Raw genomic sequence first — 20596 nt, 5'->3', positions numbered from 1 at the left:
TATCTTTTGTAAACAACAAAAGTACTTTGCACTTGTGGCAGGTCGTTTGTGTGTAGTCATTCTTACACAGTCTGCATCGTCCACGTTTATCAGCATGGATGGAAAAAAAGGCTCCTGAGTAAAAAAAAGATAATAAAATATGGATTTGGAGTAGGTATGGGCATGATTAGTTGATTAATCGATAATTGATCATTAAGAATTTCATCGATTACGTAAATTTTAATCGACAAACCAAATGTAGGTTGCTGTGTGTAGTGTGACCAAACAGTCTGTACATGTGCTCTGCATCAGAAGGAGCGAGACACAAACAGTGGGTCAGTCTGCAACGTACCGAAGCACAAATGTGTATTTAACGATGACTTATACAAGAAATTCCACGCTTTCCGTTGCGTTCAGGACAAGTGTGAGTCCATGTGCACAGTGTATAAAGCAGCACATATGTTTCTGTGTCCAGAGGGAAAAAGTTTTGCCAGGTGAGAGTCGCTCAGTGTGGATGATGAGTCTCCATCTCCCTCCCCCGTACGCTGTCCTGGTTTTGACAAACACAAATCTGGTCACACTAACCTGTATTCACCTGAGTCATGTCTTTTAATCCAACAGAAGTTGAACCGTATCAGCGACACAAGAGCTGTAGTTTTATCTTCGCTTAGTTTATGCAAATTAGCGATGTGGTTTTAAGTTTTGTTTCTGTGAGAGTTGAACAAAACTGAATTAAACACATTATAATGTCAAACGGGCTGATGTGGCTCTAGAGTCGTTACGGTTTATATGTCATAAAGTTGAATTTATTTATGCAGATTAGTAGTGCAGATAGTAATAATAATGATGATCATTTTAATATAAAAACGTTAATGATTAATCAATAATCGATCGTTAATTCTCCCGACGATTGATTAAGAAAATTTCATCGAATGCCCATCCCTACTTTGGAGTAAGTAGGTAATTGGCATTTAGCTGCAACACCTGCCTGGAGAGGGTTAACACACAAATCCTGCATATTTAGAGTGTGATGTCATGTGGTAATACAGGAAGTGCTCCATACAACTTCACTAGAATCATTTGGATCATTTCAGCCCCGGAACTGCCAATTTCTGCAAAACAAAAAGTCACAAGGTAGAAAAGAAGATTTTGAGCTTTGGAGATGTAAACAGACTAAAATTGCAGGATTACTCAAACGCGTGTGAATGATGCCCTTTAAGATGACATATGGGAGTCCATAGAGTGCCTCGTTCAAATACATCACAGTCTGAGCGTGATGCTGCAGATAGGTGACAAATTATGAGAATTATGAATTAGCAAGCTAAACATGTGCTTAAGAGATAGTTGCCGTACCATTTAGATCCCATACGGACCATCTGATTAAAGTCTTAACGAGAAAATGATTATATGAATGAAAGCTTATTGGCTGTGTTGATATGAACTGCCATGTAATAGGATATCGAGACTGACTTATTAGCACCATTAGGGATACTAAAAATGGTTATGGTTAATTACACAATCATCTGCACCTACTGTCAATGGCTAATGAGAAGTTCTATGCTCAGACTGATTGGTCCCGAGGCTATTGGAATCTGAAGGCCTGTTGCAGTGTTAAAGATGTGATGTGTAGTGGGTATGGTACAGCATAGTAATGTAAAGAGGACAACTAATGTGACACACGGGGTCTGTTACTGTGAGGAAACTGTCTTAACCCCAATTATGGATTGTTGAACGTGCAGCCATGCTTATCTATGTGCAGTAGTAGAAGAAGTACTCAATTTTGCTACTTAAGTTAAAAGTAGAGATACTGGAGAAGTAAAAGAAAAACTTAAGTAAAAGAAAAAAATCCTCAGCCGTTTATGCAGCTCTGATACAATAATAAGTAAGTCTTTATTTATATAGCACTCTTTCACAGACATTTTCTGTCCCTAAAGATGCTTCATAGAGCATTATTCAGCATTACTCACTCTATACCCTGGTGATGGTAAGCTACCATTGTAGCCACAGCTGCCCTGGGACACACTGACAGAAGCGCAGCTGCCATGCCAATTGGCACCATCGGTCTCTCCGACCACACACACACACACACACACACAGTGATTGTAGCATGACCTGTAGCATGTTTTGGGTTGATGTGGGAACCGGAGCGCCCAGAGGAAACCCATCCAGACACGGGGAGAAACATGGAAACTCCACACAGAAAGGCCTGGACAACCTGGGGATCAAACCCAGAACCTTTTTGCTGTGAGGCCTGAGTGCTAGCCACTCAGACACCATGCTGCCGGTACATAAATACATACTTTTACTTTTCAGTCCTTTCAAAAAGTTAGAAAATGTAGTGGAGATACCTAAAGATGTAAAGACCTAAAGAGATACTTAAAATGTATACTTAAGTACAGTACTTTACTACTTTTACTTTGTCTGCAATATTTTATAAACTCAGTGTAAAGGTAAGTTTTCTCTGAACATCTGAGCAAGCTTGAACATTTGAGTTATCTGATGTTGCCCATTGATTGGAGCCTATTTTTGCATAATATTCCATTAAAAATGTCTCCTTTTTACTAAGGGGTCTGAATTAGAAATGAATTGGTGCAATTATCAAATTGCGAAGGCTACAAGATATTAAGATAATTTAGATAGTACTTTTAATTGATCATTTTAAATACCTGGTGTTTAGACTTCTACTAACGTGTTCCTGAATGTGCTGGATTCTTGTAATAGTTTGTCAGTTCATATTTCATCTTGTCTCCTGAAGTTTACAATGTGCCATACTGCAGTACTTCTCTTTTTCCACCAAATAGTTCAGCTCTAGTCTTTAATCATGTGTTGTGTTTATGTGTTTGAGATCTCAACTTATTTAAACACACGGGTTATATTTATATTTACTTCTTGGAGCTGACACAAGCGTCTGACTGTGTCCCAGAATTGTGCAGGTCCTTCTCGGTGCTGGTTCATAATAACATTGAGGTCTCCAGAAATAAAGTTTGTTTTAATCCTGTTCCACTTTCCCGACGTGGCCTGATGAGTAATGCTTGTTCCCCTCCCACCTCCGACTCCACAGCCAAATTATTTATTTCTAAACCTTCCTGTTTCCTACAGAGCTGTGGCTGCTGCTGCTGCTGCTGTTGCTGCTGCTTCTGCTGCAAAAGCTTTATGTTTAATGTGTGCTATAAACATCTAAATGGAAATCAGACAGACTGGCACTATAAGTGGACAAAAATAACTTGACACATAAAAATTTCCACACTTTTATTGCAACATAATATTTTAGCACTTTTTCCTAGGAGTGTGTACCAAAGTCTGTGTACAAAAAGATCAGTGATGGGAAATAACTTGATACGTGTGCCCAAAATACATATTCACAATAGTAGTTTAGAGTAACTGTATTTTGATACATAACTTGTGGTGAAATGTGTCATTTTTGCTCCTTGAATCAGTGGTAAATGCATAACAAACAACGCAACAGATATAAAGTTGTTTTTAAGATAAGATAATCCTTTACTGTCTCCCATGGGAGACATTTGTCTTAAGACAGAGGGTCACATGCTGTAACACAAAGAACATCAACATAGCAACAGAAGCCCAAACAAACATCCACCACTGAACATAAATAAGAGGTCTGAGTATAACCACCAATTATATACCAGCAGAGACCTTTAAGTCATTCTAAAATACCAAATTCTTTGCAATCTTATATTTCATTGGCAAAAGGAGAAATTAATTTTGTCAACTGAACAAAAGTATATTTATTACTTTTGTCCAGTTGACAAATTGCATTTTTCCTTTGCCATGGATTCTACCTGGACGACTGAGGGATTTTACACACATCTTGTATTCTATTTCTTATTAGTACTAATATTCTATTAGTTTTAATTCTATGATGTAGTACTTTGATTTGACCATTACAAAATGCATTACAATGCAGGTATTCAGTAAATAATCAAATACATTTTATTGGTATTCTTCTTTATATCTTTATATAGAATAGCCCATGGATGTCTAGTGTTCTCCAAAATACAATAGCCATTCATCCCAGCTGTTAGAAACAATTAGAACGTGACAGTGCATTACAGCTGCCCTCTGTACACAGGCTAAGTGTTGCTGTGAGTGTCACTGCTCTGGATCACTGAATAACTGTCACAGTCCCTCCTGACCCCCCAGCGCCCCCTCTCTGCGCTCTTCTTCCTCTGCACGCTCACTGCTGTCAGCCCGTCCTCTCTTTCATGTGCTCGGACGCCCCACCCCCACCCCTTTCGCCCACGGGGGTGCCGCCGGGGCTCTCAGCTGGCCTCAGGGTGCTGCTGATTGGCCGAGCTGTCAGGGCAGTGCGGGTCCCTTGGGTGCACATGACAGCGAAGTTTAGGTTCCTCTGTGACAGTAACTGGAAACAAAAGTGCATAGGCAGCAGAAATGCTTACACTTACAACCTTTACCTTACTTTTAATTCATGTTTATATGATGAATGATTATTCAATGTAGCAACTGGACTTTAGACGTATAAAGTCCAGAATATAAAAGATGAATTGTTTGCCTATATTTTTTTATCATGCGGAATGGTTTGTTTATTCTTGTTATTTAAGACATCCAAGGGACAAAAAATATATGGTCATTGAACATGTGTTACTCTACCTGTCACATCTAGAGCAGAAGTAGGACCCAACATGCAAAACTGCATTTCCAAAGATGTTTAATGACCAAACACAAAATCCAAAACAGACATGACAGTCATAATGACATGAGCCAACAAAGGGCAAAGGAGTTCACAGGGTTTTTATGCACACACATGAATGAGACACAGGTGAGACACATTAAGGCAGGGCAAATGGTCAATACAACAGGAAGTCAAAACACACACGGCTAGAGAAATACAAAGTAAAACCGTGTCAAGAACAGTAAAGTAATTCAATGAAAATGAACACCATGACACTACCAGTCTATCTTCTAGCTGCTCTTGTTGATTTGCCAGGAATCCAGAATTCACACGTCTTCATTACATTACAAATATGTGAGTCTGGTTGCTGGTCAGATGGGCGTGATTAACGGGTGGACTAGCCAAATAAATATAGACAAGTATGGGTGTTCATGAGGAAAAAACAAAGTGTAAACTGTATATATACCATAACTTCTAACTTTTGTGCTCTGTAGAGATTGCTTTGCCTCTTGCCAGTAATTAGACGCAACCCACTGCCAACTATAATTTGGAGGGCTGTATTAGCATATTAACATATTCATTTACTTTCATGTATAGCTTTTCTCTTATGCCTTTTTAAGCCACTATTAAAAATCTATCTTGGGAAACTGCAAAAAGGAGCTAAATCCACGTTGTCAGTGGACTATCGCTGGTTCTATCACAGAAAGGTAAAACTGCACATATAACATTACCACTCTGCTCCTCAGATTTTCACAGGCTGCTCTGCCCTCTTTAGGCCTGCCTCTAGCTCCTCACCACGTCTTCATTGAGATTATCTCCTGGGATGTCCCTTTGTGTACCCGTGACCATGCCAAGTATTGTGCTGGGAGAAAAGCAGCGTTTTTAATGAGCTGCGTCTCTCCGGGGGTCTGTGGTGGGTTTGGGCTGCTAAGACAAGAGCGTTGCCCTTGATCTCCCACTGTTCCTATCACAGAATGGTGAAAATGTGCTTTCAGTTACCCAGAGAATTCCTTTGTAGCGCTCCATTCAGCAGAGGCCCATGGGGATTAATGCCATTACTAATACACACAGACTCCTGTGCGCTGCTGGGATGCTGAGCACATCTGTATCGCCGGGATGATGTTGGAATTTGCTTTGCACCTCTCCTGTTATAACTTTCATTCATTTGTGCAGTTATCGCTCTTTTCCTCAATCTTCCATGTGGATAATGGTGTTATCAGGTGTACCCAAGACTTTTCTAGCAACACTGTACAAATTGGTGGTAACTGAAATGAGTAGGCTTTGTAACTATGAATACGTATTTATGTAGAGATTTGTTAATACAATCCCACTTTGCAGAGACGTAACCTCAGGAAACCTCAGAGACTCAAAGAATTCAATTGAATTGACCAAAGAATAAAATGGATGGGACTGTCTGGGTAGCACTGTCAGCAGGAGCAGGCGGACCTTCCTCCAGTGTCAGTATTGATGGGCTTCTCACAGCCGGAGTCCCGCTGGGAGGAACAGGAGGAGGCAGGGAGATGGAGCTCCACATGGCACTGCAAATGCAGACTAACTTAATGAGACAGACAAGTGTAGAAAGTGTAAAAATATTTTTTTTTTTACAGTTTTGACAGCTGGATGTACTTAAGGCTAAAGTTGAATATGTCATCAATGACAAAATGTTCTTTAGTTTTAAACTAAACTACAAACCTTCTAACTTAACAGTTGTTGAATCTGTGTTGTTTTTTACCTTTTTACTGATTATGCCATATGAGACAGTTAAATAAATAAAAAACAATGTAATCAAAATGCTTACCTTTTACTCAAGCTGAATGGATCCTTTAACATTTCATTTAAACAGTTTGGTGCCCTGAATCTAAGCCCATTCCTTTTCTTAAGATTCTAAAGAAACATAATTCTCATTCATTCATTAATAAAACTTTGTGTAATTTTTATATTTTTATGTTGTGTATGAAGTTGACAAAAATGCCGCATTTGTTAATCCTTAACACTTCTATGTAATGCATAGATCTCCTTATGGTTCAGTTGATTTAAGGTGTAGAGCAGGAGCTTCTTGCTTCATTCCCCATTCTGTTTGCACTCCATAATGGACTGTCTGGGCTGTGTGCTGTGTTCTTCATAAGAATAGGGATGAGAGTGTGCGGCGCTGGCTGTCACTGCTTCTCACTTGAGAGATATTCAACCTGAGCTCACTGCAGCTTCTCTCCAATGTGACTATTTTTAAAACCAGCCCTTCTTGTGACGCCTGGAAAACTGACACCTCTCCCCTCCACACTGCAGCCGATGTTATTGTATTTTGGGAAAGAAGAAAAGTTGGAAAATGACAAAAACTTATAGCGCTTCTTTTTTTCCTAATTGGGAATTTTGTTGCCGTTTTGTCAGCATCTCGCCCATCTACGGTTCTTTCATCTCCAGCCTCACCAAACCCTCCCTCCATTTTGCTGTTCTGTGGGCTATTTGCATGGACAGCCCATCAGATTATTTGAATTTCACTTCCGCCATCAAAAGCAAGGCACATCAGCTTTGAAGAGTGACAAGCACGCAGCAGGATGGATCAAAGCCATGCAAAACGGAAATTTAAGAGCGAGTTAAAAAGCGTGCCGTTTTTGCCTTTTCCCTCATGTTCGACAAAGAGGAACAGGTAGTGGAGCAGCAGGGGCAGAGCAGGTACTATCAAACAGACAGCCTCGCAGAGTATAGTGTACAGCACAGATACTTTGATAATGCTTTTAACATTGTGATTCATCTGGCTCTGTTGCACTATACCCCACAATAGTGCAAGGTTAAGTGTAGTGGGTGGATAGATCCAGATTAAACGGTGCATGGTGCACAGTCTAAGGTGAGGATGAAACTGTTGCTTTTGATGTTAACTAAAGAAATCTTATTTCAGTATATACTTAAATGGAACTATGGAACCGTCATCTGGGTTTGGATATATTAGTATATAACTATAGGAATTGACTCCAGATGTAGCTATCACTGCAATTCATATTGTAAGAGAATCTTTGCACTGTTTCAGAATGAACAGTATAACATACATTTAATTAATTAAATTTGTCTCCCTCAATATTATAAAAGACATATATGACCATGCATTTAAAATACTTGAGCAGCTTTTAAATAAATTCAGCAGAATAGAGAAATTAGATTTGATTAGCTATAGCCAGTTGTTGTTCTTATAGAATAAGACTGGCATAAGTTACTAAATATCTGATTAGTTGCCAGCTAAATACAATTTTGCTTGTATTTACAACAAACAATTTTAGGAGAAAAGGTAAGAAATATGAATAATGCAGAAATATAGAGGACCTGTAATATTTATGTAGAATTTTGCACAAATTAAAATGTTGCCTAACTAGCAGTTGGTTGATTTCAATTTTAAATCTTATTGTAAATCCTGAGCAAATGGTACAATAAAATAAAGGCTTTTTCAGAACTTTCTTTGTTCTCTAAGGATGCCAATATTGTAGAAAGGGAGATCAACTATACATGTATCCTCTTACCAGCAACCTAAAAAAAACTTGGTCTCTTTGATCTGACAGTCTAATTTTATGTGCGTATTTTTTATGGCAGAACTTTTTATAATCGTGTTCTCCCCGCCAACCAAGCCAAGGTGGCTCAAAGTATAAGATAGAACAAAAACAAGTCTTCTTGTCAGTAAGTGGTTCCTATTAAAGGAATCCAGATATTTGGCACACACTGTCTAAATTCTGCTCGACAACTGTGACAGCCAAAGCGTGACTGAGAGGTCTGTCTCTCCTCTGAGTAGTTGGCATCATTACACCCAAATGCACTTGAGTGCACAAATGCAATTCATTTCCCTTATTAAACTTACTTACCCACTTAAAGCAGCCCTGTTTCTACAAACTTTATCTGCAGCTGTGCACGAGGTGTTTTCCATATTTGGCCTCTGTGACATTTACTTTGTATGCCAGCAGTTTACGCTGCCTACATAGACCTGCCTCTCATAATACTGCAATAAAATCTCATCTTTATTGTTAAAATATCAGAGCACAATGAAGTGTAATTATACTGAGTAAATGTCAGAGCGTGTAACCTTTAGATTCAAAGAACTGTTGCTGTTTTCTTGGTCTGTCAGATTACTTCCATTATTATTTTAATTTTTTTTATGAAACATTTTTTAACAGCACTGAAAAACTGGATGATAAATATTTCTTTTAAGATCAGTGGACACTCACAGAGGTCAGTCACAACTCAGTTACTGTGTGGGAAGTGTGTTGCTCATGGTAACAAAGAAAGAGAAAGGACTTAAATATTCCCTTCATATCTCATGATTTCATTTTTTTAATTCTTTAAATTAAATTAATTAAATTCTTTAAATTAAATTAATTAAATTAATTTCCTGAACATAAAAATACATAGTTTTATCATTGCCATTAACACAAAAATACTGATACCAAACCAGATGTTTTAGTAGGAGCTCTAGACCCTTATTTAAAAACACTAGTGCATATTTACTATTAGAAATGACTGAATGAAGTTGTATTGTAAATTGTATTTACATTTGTATCATGTTAGTTAGGTCTCCGTTGCTATGGGCCATATTATTTATTAGCCATCATGCACATATCTGTATGAATATGATGTTAGCGCAGTACACTGCTAACACTAATCATCCTTGTTCAGCGTGTAATTCCACATTATGTGCATTTTAATGGCTCTGTATGGGTGCATTAAATCCGAGCAGACAGAAGCAGCAGTGTGGGCCTCTAGGTGCCCATCACGGTGAATGCGTGCTCGCCCCGATGCCTTTGAGCGGGTCATGGAGATGTGTGTGTCCACTGAGCGCCCCCTGCCTCCCCAGTGTGTGACCTACGGGGGTATTTGATGTGCCCTAAAGGCGCGGTGAGGTAGCCCAGCCCATAAAGAGCTATAAAATAAAAAGGCAGACATGAGAGAGGACTACAACACAGGCCCAAGCCATTAAGCTGGGACCAGACATAAAAAAGGCTATCAAAGAGTGTAAACCTCACATCGCCATTATTGTGTGACATTAGCCCTTAGCACACAGTAACCCATAATGATCCCTTGGGTGCTTGCAGCCAACTGGCCTTTAATGACTTCCTGCTTGACTGATTGTTGGTTCCTTGGAGCAAAACGCTGAAAAAGACCGAGATTGTCGGTTATGTAAAGAAACGTTCTTTGCTTAATCTTGCATACTTTTGCACACAGCAAAGATTAAAGACTAGAGGGCAACACAAGAGTGTTTGGTACATGGCTGATCTGAAAGATGACAAAGTCAAGTATAGAAGTATAGAGGTTGTTTATGTGACGTGGGTTTTAGCCAAAGAAAAACACATTTCATGACTACATTTGTATCAAAGACACTGTAAGGATAATGATGTTTATAGTTTTGGGTGTCATTGTATTCTGCACCAGTCTATATGTTTGTGAGCTGCTTTGACTCTTTTGATGCATAGCCAATATAGTTTTATAAACAGTGTTCCTACCATATTTAAAGCAGTGGAAATAGTTTCAGTTTTCCAAACTCTTTATAAAGGGATCACAGCAATGTGTTCATGAAGAGAGTCATGTAACTTTGGCTGTGTGATAAGAAGAAACCATGGGGCACCTGACCATAGGGAGCTTGGTGCTTTCACGCTTATAATGTCCAAACTTTTGGTCTGGTCCAAAGTCCACGTGTGAATGCTCCTTTGGGCCATGATCTGAACCAAACAGCTGCAGATCAAGGACTGGTTCTGTGTAGTGTGGATGCAAAAGTTTTGAAGTTTATGCTTGTAATAATTTGAAGTTGCAAAACATAAAAAAAAAAAACTAAATCAGTTTTTAAATTGAAATGTATTTAAATACACTGCCATAATTTTAAAATCATTTCTTCCAAGTCTCCTCACAGCTCTCAGCTCAGTTCCTTGCGAACCCGCCCATGACTATGGAAACATTTCACTACTGCTCCATACAAATCCAACATGGCTCCTTTGACATGCAGCTGACATGCGTACAAAGCTCTCAGAGGCATTCCTCAAAACAATTAATTTGAAATACAAATGATCTTTGAATTTGTAATCTGTACCATCTAATAATGTCCAATGAATGCATCAGGGGCCAGTAAAATGGGACTATTTTGACAACATATAATACCTTAATTATCCTTTGTGCTTTTCAGTGATCTCTGAGAATGACATATCTTTGATCAGAGATAAGCGGTCCCTGAGCAGGGAGTGAAATTCTGTTTATCATTCAGCATTCAGCACAAAAGCCTCAATCTCACAGTCGTCACTCATGGGGCTCCCAGGCCCCAGTGGAGGCGAATGTCTTCATTTATTCAATTTATCGATAAAAAGAGTGTTCATTAAGAGACGCGGTGGCTCTGACATGTGCTCTCAGGTGGCCTCCATGTTGAATCTTAAGCAGGCGTGGAAGCAAAGGCTGCTGATATAGAATCCCTTTGTTTCCTCTGGGAGTAATGCTCTGATGGGCAGCTCCACACATCCTGCTCTGCTCTGTCAGACCAACAGCAGACCTGATCACTGTACTGTCAAACATGCAGATATACTTAAACCTATAGAACTCTCCAGGACTCACACACTTAGAGTTCATACATTCATTTCAATGAGACACCATAGTATAAAAGTTGTTTAGACTTGTTCCACCTTTTAGTGCTCTCAGCATCGCATTTGATTCAGTGTTTTTGCTGTGAATTTACCGACAGACTGTTTCATGAGCAGAAATAGAGCATATTCATAATGCAGCAAGATTAAAAAAATAAATTAAAAAACTCCCTTTGTGTTGGATGTAACATATTTAATATAAATATTTTCTACAGTTATAACTATTAACTAAAAAATGTAAGTTATTTTGAACTCCTTTAAAAGAGTAACTTGGCATTTATTCATGGCAAATATTTGTGGACATGAAGGGTAAAGTCTTTAAAATATGTTGTGGTGGGCGGCACATATGCATCTTGTCCTTTTCAAGATGTAGATACAGAAACAAGCAGCCAGATGCTTCTCTCAAATCATTTCCTCTTTCATTTTATTATGGTGACTTAGATACAGAAAAGTTTTATCTTAGAAATACAGGTGACACAGTGGTGTAGCTGTCGTTGCTTTTGTGATATTTGTAACTAATCAAAGTCATTAAATAAAATCTAATTGAATGATCTTTAAAGCATGGGCTGGACAACTATAGTTTTTTTGTTGTTATTTGTTGTTCCATCTCCAGGCAAGGCAACAGCCCCCTGACAGTGTAGACATGTCTCAAAGTGTAACAGAGGCACATTACCATGGCGATGCAGCGAGTGTGGCAGCTGAACATTCTCATGTCTTTCTCACACGACGGCTCTGCCACCCGCTGAATTATTGAACTGAGCCGGGCTTTTTGATCTTAGCTTTAGTGAGCCCACACTGGACCTTAACCTGTCAAACACTGGGACACACACACACAGGCACTGGTACACTAGAGTCTCATGTGCCCAGAAAAGAGATTCATGCAAAACTCAACTCAGCGGTCTGCTACAGTCCTGTTTTCAGACAAAGGAATGTAGCATATTACAGTTTTGTGTTTATTGTGGTTAAATTTTTTTAGTTTTTTATGGTGCAACTTTAGAAAAAAAAATGTTAAAATGACTTTGGACGCATGCTGTAAACTAGTTGTTAATAGGATTGCGTGTATGATTCTACATATGTGATGATTGTTAATAATAATCACTAAAATCACTAACTTGATGAGTTTTTCAGGTAGGTCATTTGCAAACAGATTGTCATGACGACCTGACATACTGGCAGGACAAACACATTCACATCACACATAACATGCTACTGTAAAACACACATGGGGTGGATAGATACAAACATTGTATTAGAAACATGCAGTGATCCTGTTACAGATTCTGGATTCAGTTTTTGAAAGAAGAGAGGTACAGACTAACTGAGTTTTCGGGTCTGTTGCAGATGAGTTATGTAAGTTTAATAAGTAGCTGGTAGGATTTGTAAATGAACAATAACCAGTGTGTTACAACAAGGCCTCCTCATGTTGTGGCTGTAGTCTACACATAACAGTAAGGAGCAAACAGAGGTATTACTATTTGTGTATTTTAATGAAATTATTATCCCATCTGTTGCAGCACATTTTGTACCAGATGACACGGAGAATGAGGGCATTATGTCGTTATGATAACTCTAATACTGAGTAGATATGACTGGCAGATGGTGAGTGCAAGGAATAAGTGCAGTTAGTTGTACATGAATATTTGTGTGCAAGGGTAATTGAAAGATGTAGGACCATATGAGTTCTATTACGTCAGCATGTTCCAGATGTAGGTCTAAAGTGCTTCTGAAGTAGTGCTCTGATCTTCTTGTTGTATTTGTCCCTTGAGTGGAAACAAATACAACAAGGAGATAATATGGTGTTTCATTTATGTTATGACTGCTTGTCATGGGCTTGTTGACAGTATTCTAAAGAGTAACCAAATATTGTATGAGATGCACTTATTGGGTATCACTGAATCTGCACTCAAATGTGTTTACTCCCAATAGAACAGTATACCTCTGCACAGTCCTTGACACTTGGTCTGGACTTGTGCATATTCAGATCTGTATCAGAAAGTATAAGTGAGTATCGGCGTGGGAGGATCCAGCTGAAATTAAGAGCTTGAGTGTGACGTTCAAATGCAGAGATGTTTTATGCAGAAGCCAGTGTCACCGCTGAATGCATGAAGTCATTTCATTTTCATGCATAAGTGCAGCCCTGCAGACCAGGGAAATTACAGTGGAGGAAAAGTATAAGATAGAAAGAGGAAAATCAAGCCCATTCTCCATGCAACTCTGTCATTATTGCTTCTGATTTGTAACCATAGCGATGATGGCTCAGTCCCACACAGCAACAGCACAACAGCACAGCAGAGACAGGTGGATGTGAAGACATTTTTAAACACAGCTGACACAGTGTTGTATTCGTTCTCTGCTTTGCTCTACGCATTGCTTCTTAAAAGAAAGCACGGGGTATTGTGGAGTACCTCATAACAAGGCCATGTGGAGCCACATAAGTATTTTCTACCTTCAGCCTAAAAACATTTACAAGAAAGTGAACGTATCGCTTTCTATGGAGGACTCTGGCTTCAGCGCTGGAGAAGGGCCCCTGGGTGTACTGCTGTCACCCACTTTTTGTCTGGCAGATGTTCCAGGTTGCACTGAACATCCCTACTGTGACAATCAACCGAATTAAAGTCAAATTAAAATGTAATTTAAACAGGTATGAAAATGCAGAACTCTTATGTATGACATCTGAAAAAAAAAAAAGTTTCCTAAAATAGAATCTTCTGCTACTTAAAGGGTCCACATTGTGTTATTTTCTTATCTATATTATAATGTTGTTTACTCGTCACAAACATATCGTACCTGCAGTTGTGTTGTGTTTCATTCGCAGATGTTTAACACACAGACCCTACTGAGTTCTTCTCTCAAACAAAAAAAAAACTACTCTGTGATGTCATGTGGTAATACAGAAAATGCTCCATTATGTTTTTAAACTTCATACACCTTCAATAGAACCATTTGGATCATTTCAGCCTTGGAATTGCACATCTCTACTGAACTAAAGGTAAAAGGTAGCTGATAACGTTAAAACAACCACTTTGTGACATTGCAAGGTGGAACAGAGCATTTTGAGGTTTGAAGATGTAGACAGACTAATAATAAAGGATTACTTAATAAAATAATAAATAAAAAAACAAGAGACAAATCCAGGCATGTTCTTGAGGAGGTAACAGCAGTAACATGGCTTAAAGCTCACGCAAATCAGTTTTGTGTAATATAGAACAAATATTATAATACAGTTTTTTTTTTTCTCATACAAGCCCAACATCTTTCTGCAAACCAACACCAGCAGATCCCTTTTCCCTTTATCTTATTTTTACCAATGGCACTGATGACTTATTGATATCTGTGGCGCTGGCAAGACAAAACCTGTTCAGCTCTCTTTAAAACTCCCATTTTGAATTGTACGTGACACAAAAGCCGCAGAGGAAAAGGTGAAACGACTAAAACGTGATATTAAATTGCGAATAACAGTTCAGCGGGGCTAGGATCGTTACCGCGCGCCATGGTGAGATAGACAGCGTAACCTTGAGGCCCCGTCATCGCACTTTTTAAGGTTCACTGAGAAATTATGCTGGGACAAAGACAGAGCAAATCTTTAACCGCACATTCATCCATTTTCTATTCTCACCTCGGCAGAGTCAGGTTCAAGTGAAAAACCTCCAGGCTCTGAATCGTTTTGTACATCATATAGTAGTACACGTTTATTGAGCTCATTATCAAGGAAAAGTCTTCGTCTTAGCTGATGCCTGAAGTTATTTCAGCAGCGCTTTTTTCACTGAGTTAAGGTAGAACTGGTTCAATGGTCTGAACAGGAGAATGTGTGACAGTGGTGGAAAATTAGCAATGACTAACTATAACCAGGCTACACTTTGTTTTGCACAGTGTAACTAAAGATGGTAAAAATGTTGAACATTTTGGTAGGAAGGTAGTACTTTTTTTCATAATTAGTTTCTTTCATTTTTGTTAGTTGCTCATTATTGTATTTTTGTTTCTATACAATATAAAAATGTTAAGAATCTTACTGAGATATGGAAAGATAAATCCTCATTTTCCAGATCCTTGTTGGAATTGTGTCATCTTTGTTGCACATTGTTATAAGTTCTCTAGAAATGTCATAATTTCAGATGGCTTACTCTATAGGAGATTTACTGTTTTTGAAAGAAATATACAAACTTACCATCCAGAAATATTGAACCTGGCACTACTTTCTAAAGCTATTGTGAAAAAATAAGATCACTTTTCTTTTAAGAGAAGTCAAAGATGTCAAACTTTGTGCTTCTTTTGGTTTAGACCCACTAATAGATATTAATCTTAAACTACAAGGTCAACATGCTTGCAAAAAAAGCAAACCTGTGCAAAAATGTTGAAATGGCAATATATATCATGATACTAAATTTGGTGATACAGTACCGTTATCGTGGGCTTCTGTATCAATTTTTTTTGAGACACACACAAATGTTTTAATGATTAAAACTCCATATTCACTTTGGACAAGTAGTAGAGTATCATGTGCAATATATGGATAAATGCATGTATCACCACATGGTGATAATATCATTTTGTGAGCTATGTATCATGTACCTTGTGATTCTTAGCCCTGTCCTGCATAATTCTAATCTTGTTTTTTCCCATTTATTTTTCAGATTCGATCCGACCAGGACAAAGACGTGGGGATCCGCTACAGCATCACAGGAGCAGGCGCTGACCAGCCTCCAAGTGGAATCTACAACATTGATCCTATTAGCGGGAACATGTTTGTCACACAGCCCTTAGACCGAGAAGAAAGAGCATCCTTCCATGTAAGAATACGTTTTTTAAAGGTCCTATATTATACAGCATTCAATCTGTGAGCTTTAAGCCATGTTCAAAACCATATCTGGAGCTGTGTTTTGTTTCATTCACACACGTTCAAGGTTAGAGTACCCCTTTATTATTAGTTTGTCTACATCTCCAAAGCTCAAAATTCTCTTTTCCACCTTGTGATGTGATGAAGCGGTAGTATTCATGTTAACAGCTACCTTTTATTTTTTGTTCAGTAGAGATGGGCACTTCCTGAAATCATCCAAATGATTCTAGTGTATGGAGTTTAAAAACACAATGGAGCACTTCTTGTATTACCACTTAACATCACAAGGTGGAACAGTGTGTTTTCAGTCTGAGAGAAGAACTCAGCCTAAATATGCAGGGTTTGTGTGTTAAACAAGTGTGAATGAAACAAAACACAACTCCAGAAATGTTGGTCACGAGGAAACAATACTACAACCTGACCAGCACTTTAATATTGACTATTGATTTTTCAAATACTTGCAGCTATTATTTCACCACGTTTTCTGGCATGTAACAGTGTACAATCTTGGTTCTTTTTCTACCCTGTTTGTCTTGTTCCCTGTACCCTCTGTGCTGTCTACTCCGACATCATTACCACCTCATTATTCCACAATTATCTCTGCAGAAACCAGACTCGCCTTTTCATGCCGCCGTGTCTCTACCTTTCATACCAATGTCGAATGTGCCAAAAAAAATACCAGTGAGAAGCGCGCCTTGAAGGACTTTACCATTCTGTTCACATCAGCCAGGTCCTGTCTGCCGCGAAATGAAGAATGCCGCTTGACAAAACCCACAGACACTTTGGGCTGTCATTCGAATTTGAGTTTTACCTGCAAAGAGGAGTGTGAGATGGATGGATGACGGAGGGAGAGAAAGACAGAGGGAGAGATGGAGAAGTTTGGGAGCTAATGAGCTGGTGCAGTACTTGGTGTGAGAGTCTGTCTGCTCATGTCATTAAGGACAAGTATGAATATTTATGTAATGAAGTTCGAGTCTGACATGCAAAGTGAGGCCATTTTCCGTTGGACTTTTATTATAGTTTTTTAGTACAACTTTGACTTTATGTTACCAAGTTGCAAATGAGTTTTAGATTATCAATGTAATAGAGTGGTACTCAAACTTGTTGTAAAAGTACAGATACCGGAGCAAGAAAAGAAAATACTCAAGTAAAAATATCACATGAAAAAATCTACTAAAGTAAAATGAAGTAACTATTTAAATACATACATAAATAAATACATCTAAAATAAAAATATTTTGCTCAGGTTTTGAGTTATAAAACTTCAATGTAATGTGTCATGTGTTAACTTAAGTAAAGTACAGATGCCTAAAAAGTACAATACAGCGGTAAAGTAATATATTTTTACTTCTTTACTCTTGATGCAATATCCTAAAATGTTCTGCAGTATTTCTAAATTTAAAAATGATCAGGAACGATTTAATTTATAGCAAATTTGTTGGATAATGGAACTCAAGCATTTGTCCCATTCTTCAGTGTCACAGTCATTACGTTCAGTTGTTTTACTGCCACATTGTTTAACAGGAGTGTCGAGCCCAGGGCCTCACTCCTCTTTGTGTGAGGTAAACCCACTTGAGCTCGGTTCAGTGTTATCACTAAACACTTTTGGAGAAGATAACGTCACTTTTGGGCGTCCAGGATAGCATGACTGTACCTGTACACTCTTTGGACAAATCAAACTGGATTGTTTTCTTTGCAGAGGTTGTGTTTCATTAGTTCTAAAACTAAATCTGTGTTAATGCCAACATTAGCCTTTGTAATGAATATCTCAAAATGGACGCCATTTAAGATTTTACTCTGAAAGTCTATAAATCAAGGGCTGCAGGTGGAAACTAACTATTTACCTATAATCTGATGCGGAACATCTCTGTTTTTTATGAGCTTAATGTCTTTGAACATTGTCCCTTCAAATAAAGACTAAACTAAACTTTGTGGTAGTCCTTGATGGGCTTAAGTGTTATTAACAAGTGCACTGAGCAATTCAGACAAATTCACTTTCATTCTCTCAAACCTAATACTGCACTATGTGATTCTCGATGGAAAGGCCTCTCCGTTCCACATTTTGCAACTCTGAGCAGAATATTTTCAACCTCTGTCCCTTAACAAAAAGTGAAAATGAAATGTTTCACTGGATTAACTGCCATAACATCATCTGTCCATGTTGTTGTCGTGCCTCTCAGTGCCTGACTTTAACCAGCTCTGATCTGTTACTGCAGTTGGTTGTAGGGCAGGGGAATTTTGCCTAAAAATAAAATTGCAGATTTGATTGTAAAATTGTCATTTTTGTAAATGGAAAATGCTTAAACATGGAATAAGAGCTAAAGCTTGAGCATTTGATGCTACCACGTTATTATACAAGAAGTGATCATATTTAACCCATCGTCATCATCACCATCACCATCGCATCTCTAATCCAAGTTGTGGCTTTTCTGGGAACACACATCGCTCTGCTGTTTAGCCTTGTGCGCAATTATTGTTTGCAAGGCTGAGCTATGGAAGTCCAGACGAACGTGTTAGGTGGGAGGCAGGGGAAATAAAATCAATATTCTTCCAGACAAATCAATATGAATTAAAAATGTAATCAATATTTTGCCCGATCCTCGTTTGTTGTGTTTTTGAAGTTGTACAGTCACAAGTCTGTGTTATCTGCTGGTCCGTGCACCCACTCAACAGCACCAAATGTTTCTTTAATGGACCAAAGATTTCCTACAAACTGCCCTTATTTACACATTAACATACAGAAGAAATACTGTCCTGTTGATATGGCTTCAAAAAATCTAGATATATTGAATAATATGGTAAAACCCACAATCACCTTTAGTATCTTCCCTGATCATGCAAAAACAACAGAAATGACTCTGGGCCACAGAAGACAGGACTAACATCTGGGCTGGGAGTAGACTGGTTGACAACCTCTCTATGCAACCGCCCGTCAACATGATAGATGGCAGTGTGGCACATAGGCCTCATTCAAAAGCATAGTCCTGTCTCAGAGGAGGGATCCAGTAAGCTGATGTCTTCATTGTCATACATTATCAACACAGCGGCAGTCCCACATGATCGCCAGAGTGATTGGTTTGTCTGCTCTGGTGCTCTGAATGCATTTTTCCATAAGCCATCTTGTTCTTTTACAAATTTTACAGTCACTGTTGCACCATAGTAAAATACTACTCCATAGTATTTTAGATGTCTTGTGAGCCTTACTGGACCCAGTTAAAGCTTGTTGTGACTGTGATAAATTATCTTTTGTGTGTGTGTTTCCAGAATATTTCAAATGATTTTAAAGAATGCTGTTGTTATTTATCCTCACCTCATATGTTCCCTTTAGATCTCTCGGCTCTGAGGAAGCTTTCCTGGTTGTCATTATGTTATTTATATTTTGCCTGGTAAAATGAAGGTAAAATAAATTGGACCCAGGGAAAATCTGTGATATGTGGGAAGTGGTTATTTTAGAGCGTGGATTAACAACATTATTTGGTTTTCATTTTATTCCACAAGGCCCAGTTTGGATTCAGGGATTATATAGAATTCAACATAGTCAATATGCATATGATACTATTGTTAGAATCATTTGCACATCCATTTTGTTTTACTGTCCCCAATGGTTCATATGTTACATTTATGAGAGCCGTGATTGTCCATTTGTTAACCCTTAAGAGCAGTGACCAGTGGTGGTGCTATGCCTGAGTACCTTTCTCTATATCCACTTAAAGATATTGGTCCTGAGGAGATACAACACATACACTATTATATATCTGTATCTGTACTTTGGGCTTCAGAATACTAATGTAGCTACCCTGGTTTTCTTCGCAAGAAAGGACTTCACGATTCGTACTGATGATCATGTGTGTCAATATTTATTCTCAGTAATCTTCAACTCCATCAACACATTGAAACACCGTGAAAACTAAAATAAAGACAGACACAGAAAATGTCTCAGCTTTAAATAAATACCTTTAAATAAATGCAGAACTGAAAACAATATTTACCGTGTTCGCCTATTCGCCTATTGTCATTTTGATGTCTGTTTCTTTATAAATTGTTTGTGTGTTTCTCTCTATCGTCTTTTTCTCTCTTTTTCGCGGCTACTATTTTCTCTCTTTTTGTTTACTTCCGGGGGCAAGGTAAAAGGTCACATAACTCAAAGCGTAAATATTTTCACAAATAAAATATAAAAATAATAACTACGGTATTCTGACACATCTTAAATATTTGAACAAATAAAATAATAATTTTCTCACTTATTACCATGAAAACAAATATACTGACATTATCGTCAGTTACAACTAAGGTTTATGTTCAGGCTACTGATTATGAATGAGTTTGTGCTTTTCCACAGTATCTGATTTTTACTGTCACCAAACACAACTCATTTATATTAAAGTAGAGTTAACATGTACATCCAAAACTCTTCCTCACTGATCATATGCATTCCTATAATCCTAAATATGTAATGAGTTTCAGAGGCAGTCAAAATGCTCCTCCTGATTCTTGGAGGATGAAACTCTTTATAATTAGATGCAGACAGCTGACAGCACA

The 20596-nt window shown here is 38.2% G+C and overlaps 1 protein-coding gene across 1 annotated transcript in view; it reads left to right on the top strand.

Moving 5' to 3' along the window:
• The window catches only part of LOC110171178 (cadherin-4-like), a 345743-nt gene that overhangs the window by 261090 nt on the left and 64057 nt on the right, over positions 1-20596 (top strand). The window contains 1 exon segment of the mRNA XM_020936869.2: positions 15855-16010. Coding sequence (XP_020792528.2) covers positions 15855-16010 — 156 coding nt within the window.

This window comes from Boleophthalmus pectinirostris, unplaced genomic scaffold (genome assembly GCF_026225935.1).
Source record: "Boleophthalmus pectinirostris isolate CB_2022bp ecotype Guang Dong unplaced genomic scaffold, ASM2622593v1 HiC_scaffold_3, whole genome shotgun sequence".
In the NCBI taxonomy this organism is placed as follows: Eukaryota; Metazoa; Chordata; class Actinopteri; order Gobiiformes; family Gobiidae; genus Boleophthalmus; species Boleophthalmus pectinirostris.
The sequence above is the reverse complement of the archived record's forward strand: the minus strand, read 5'-3'. Positions and strand labels throughout refer to the sequence as shown.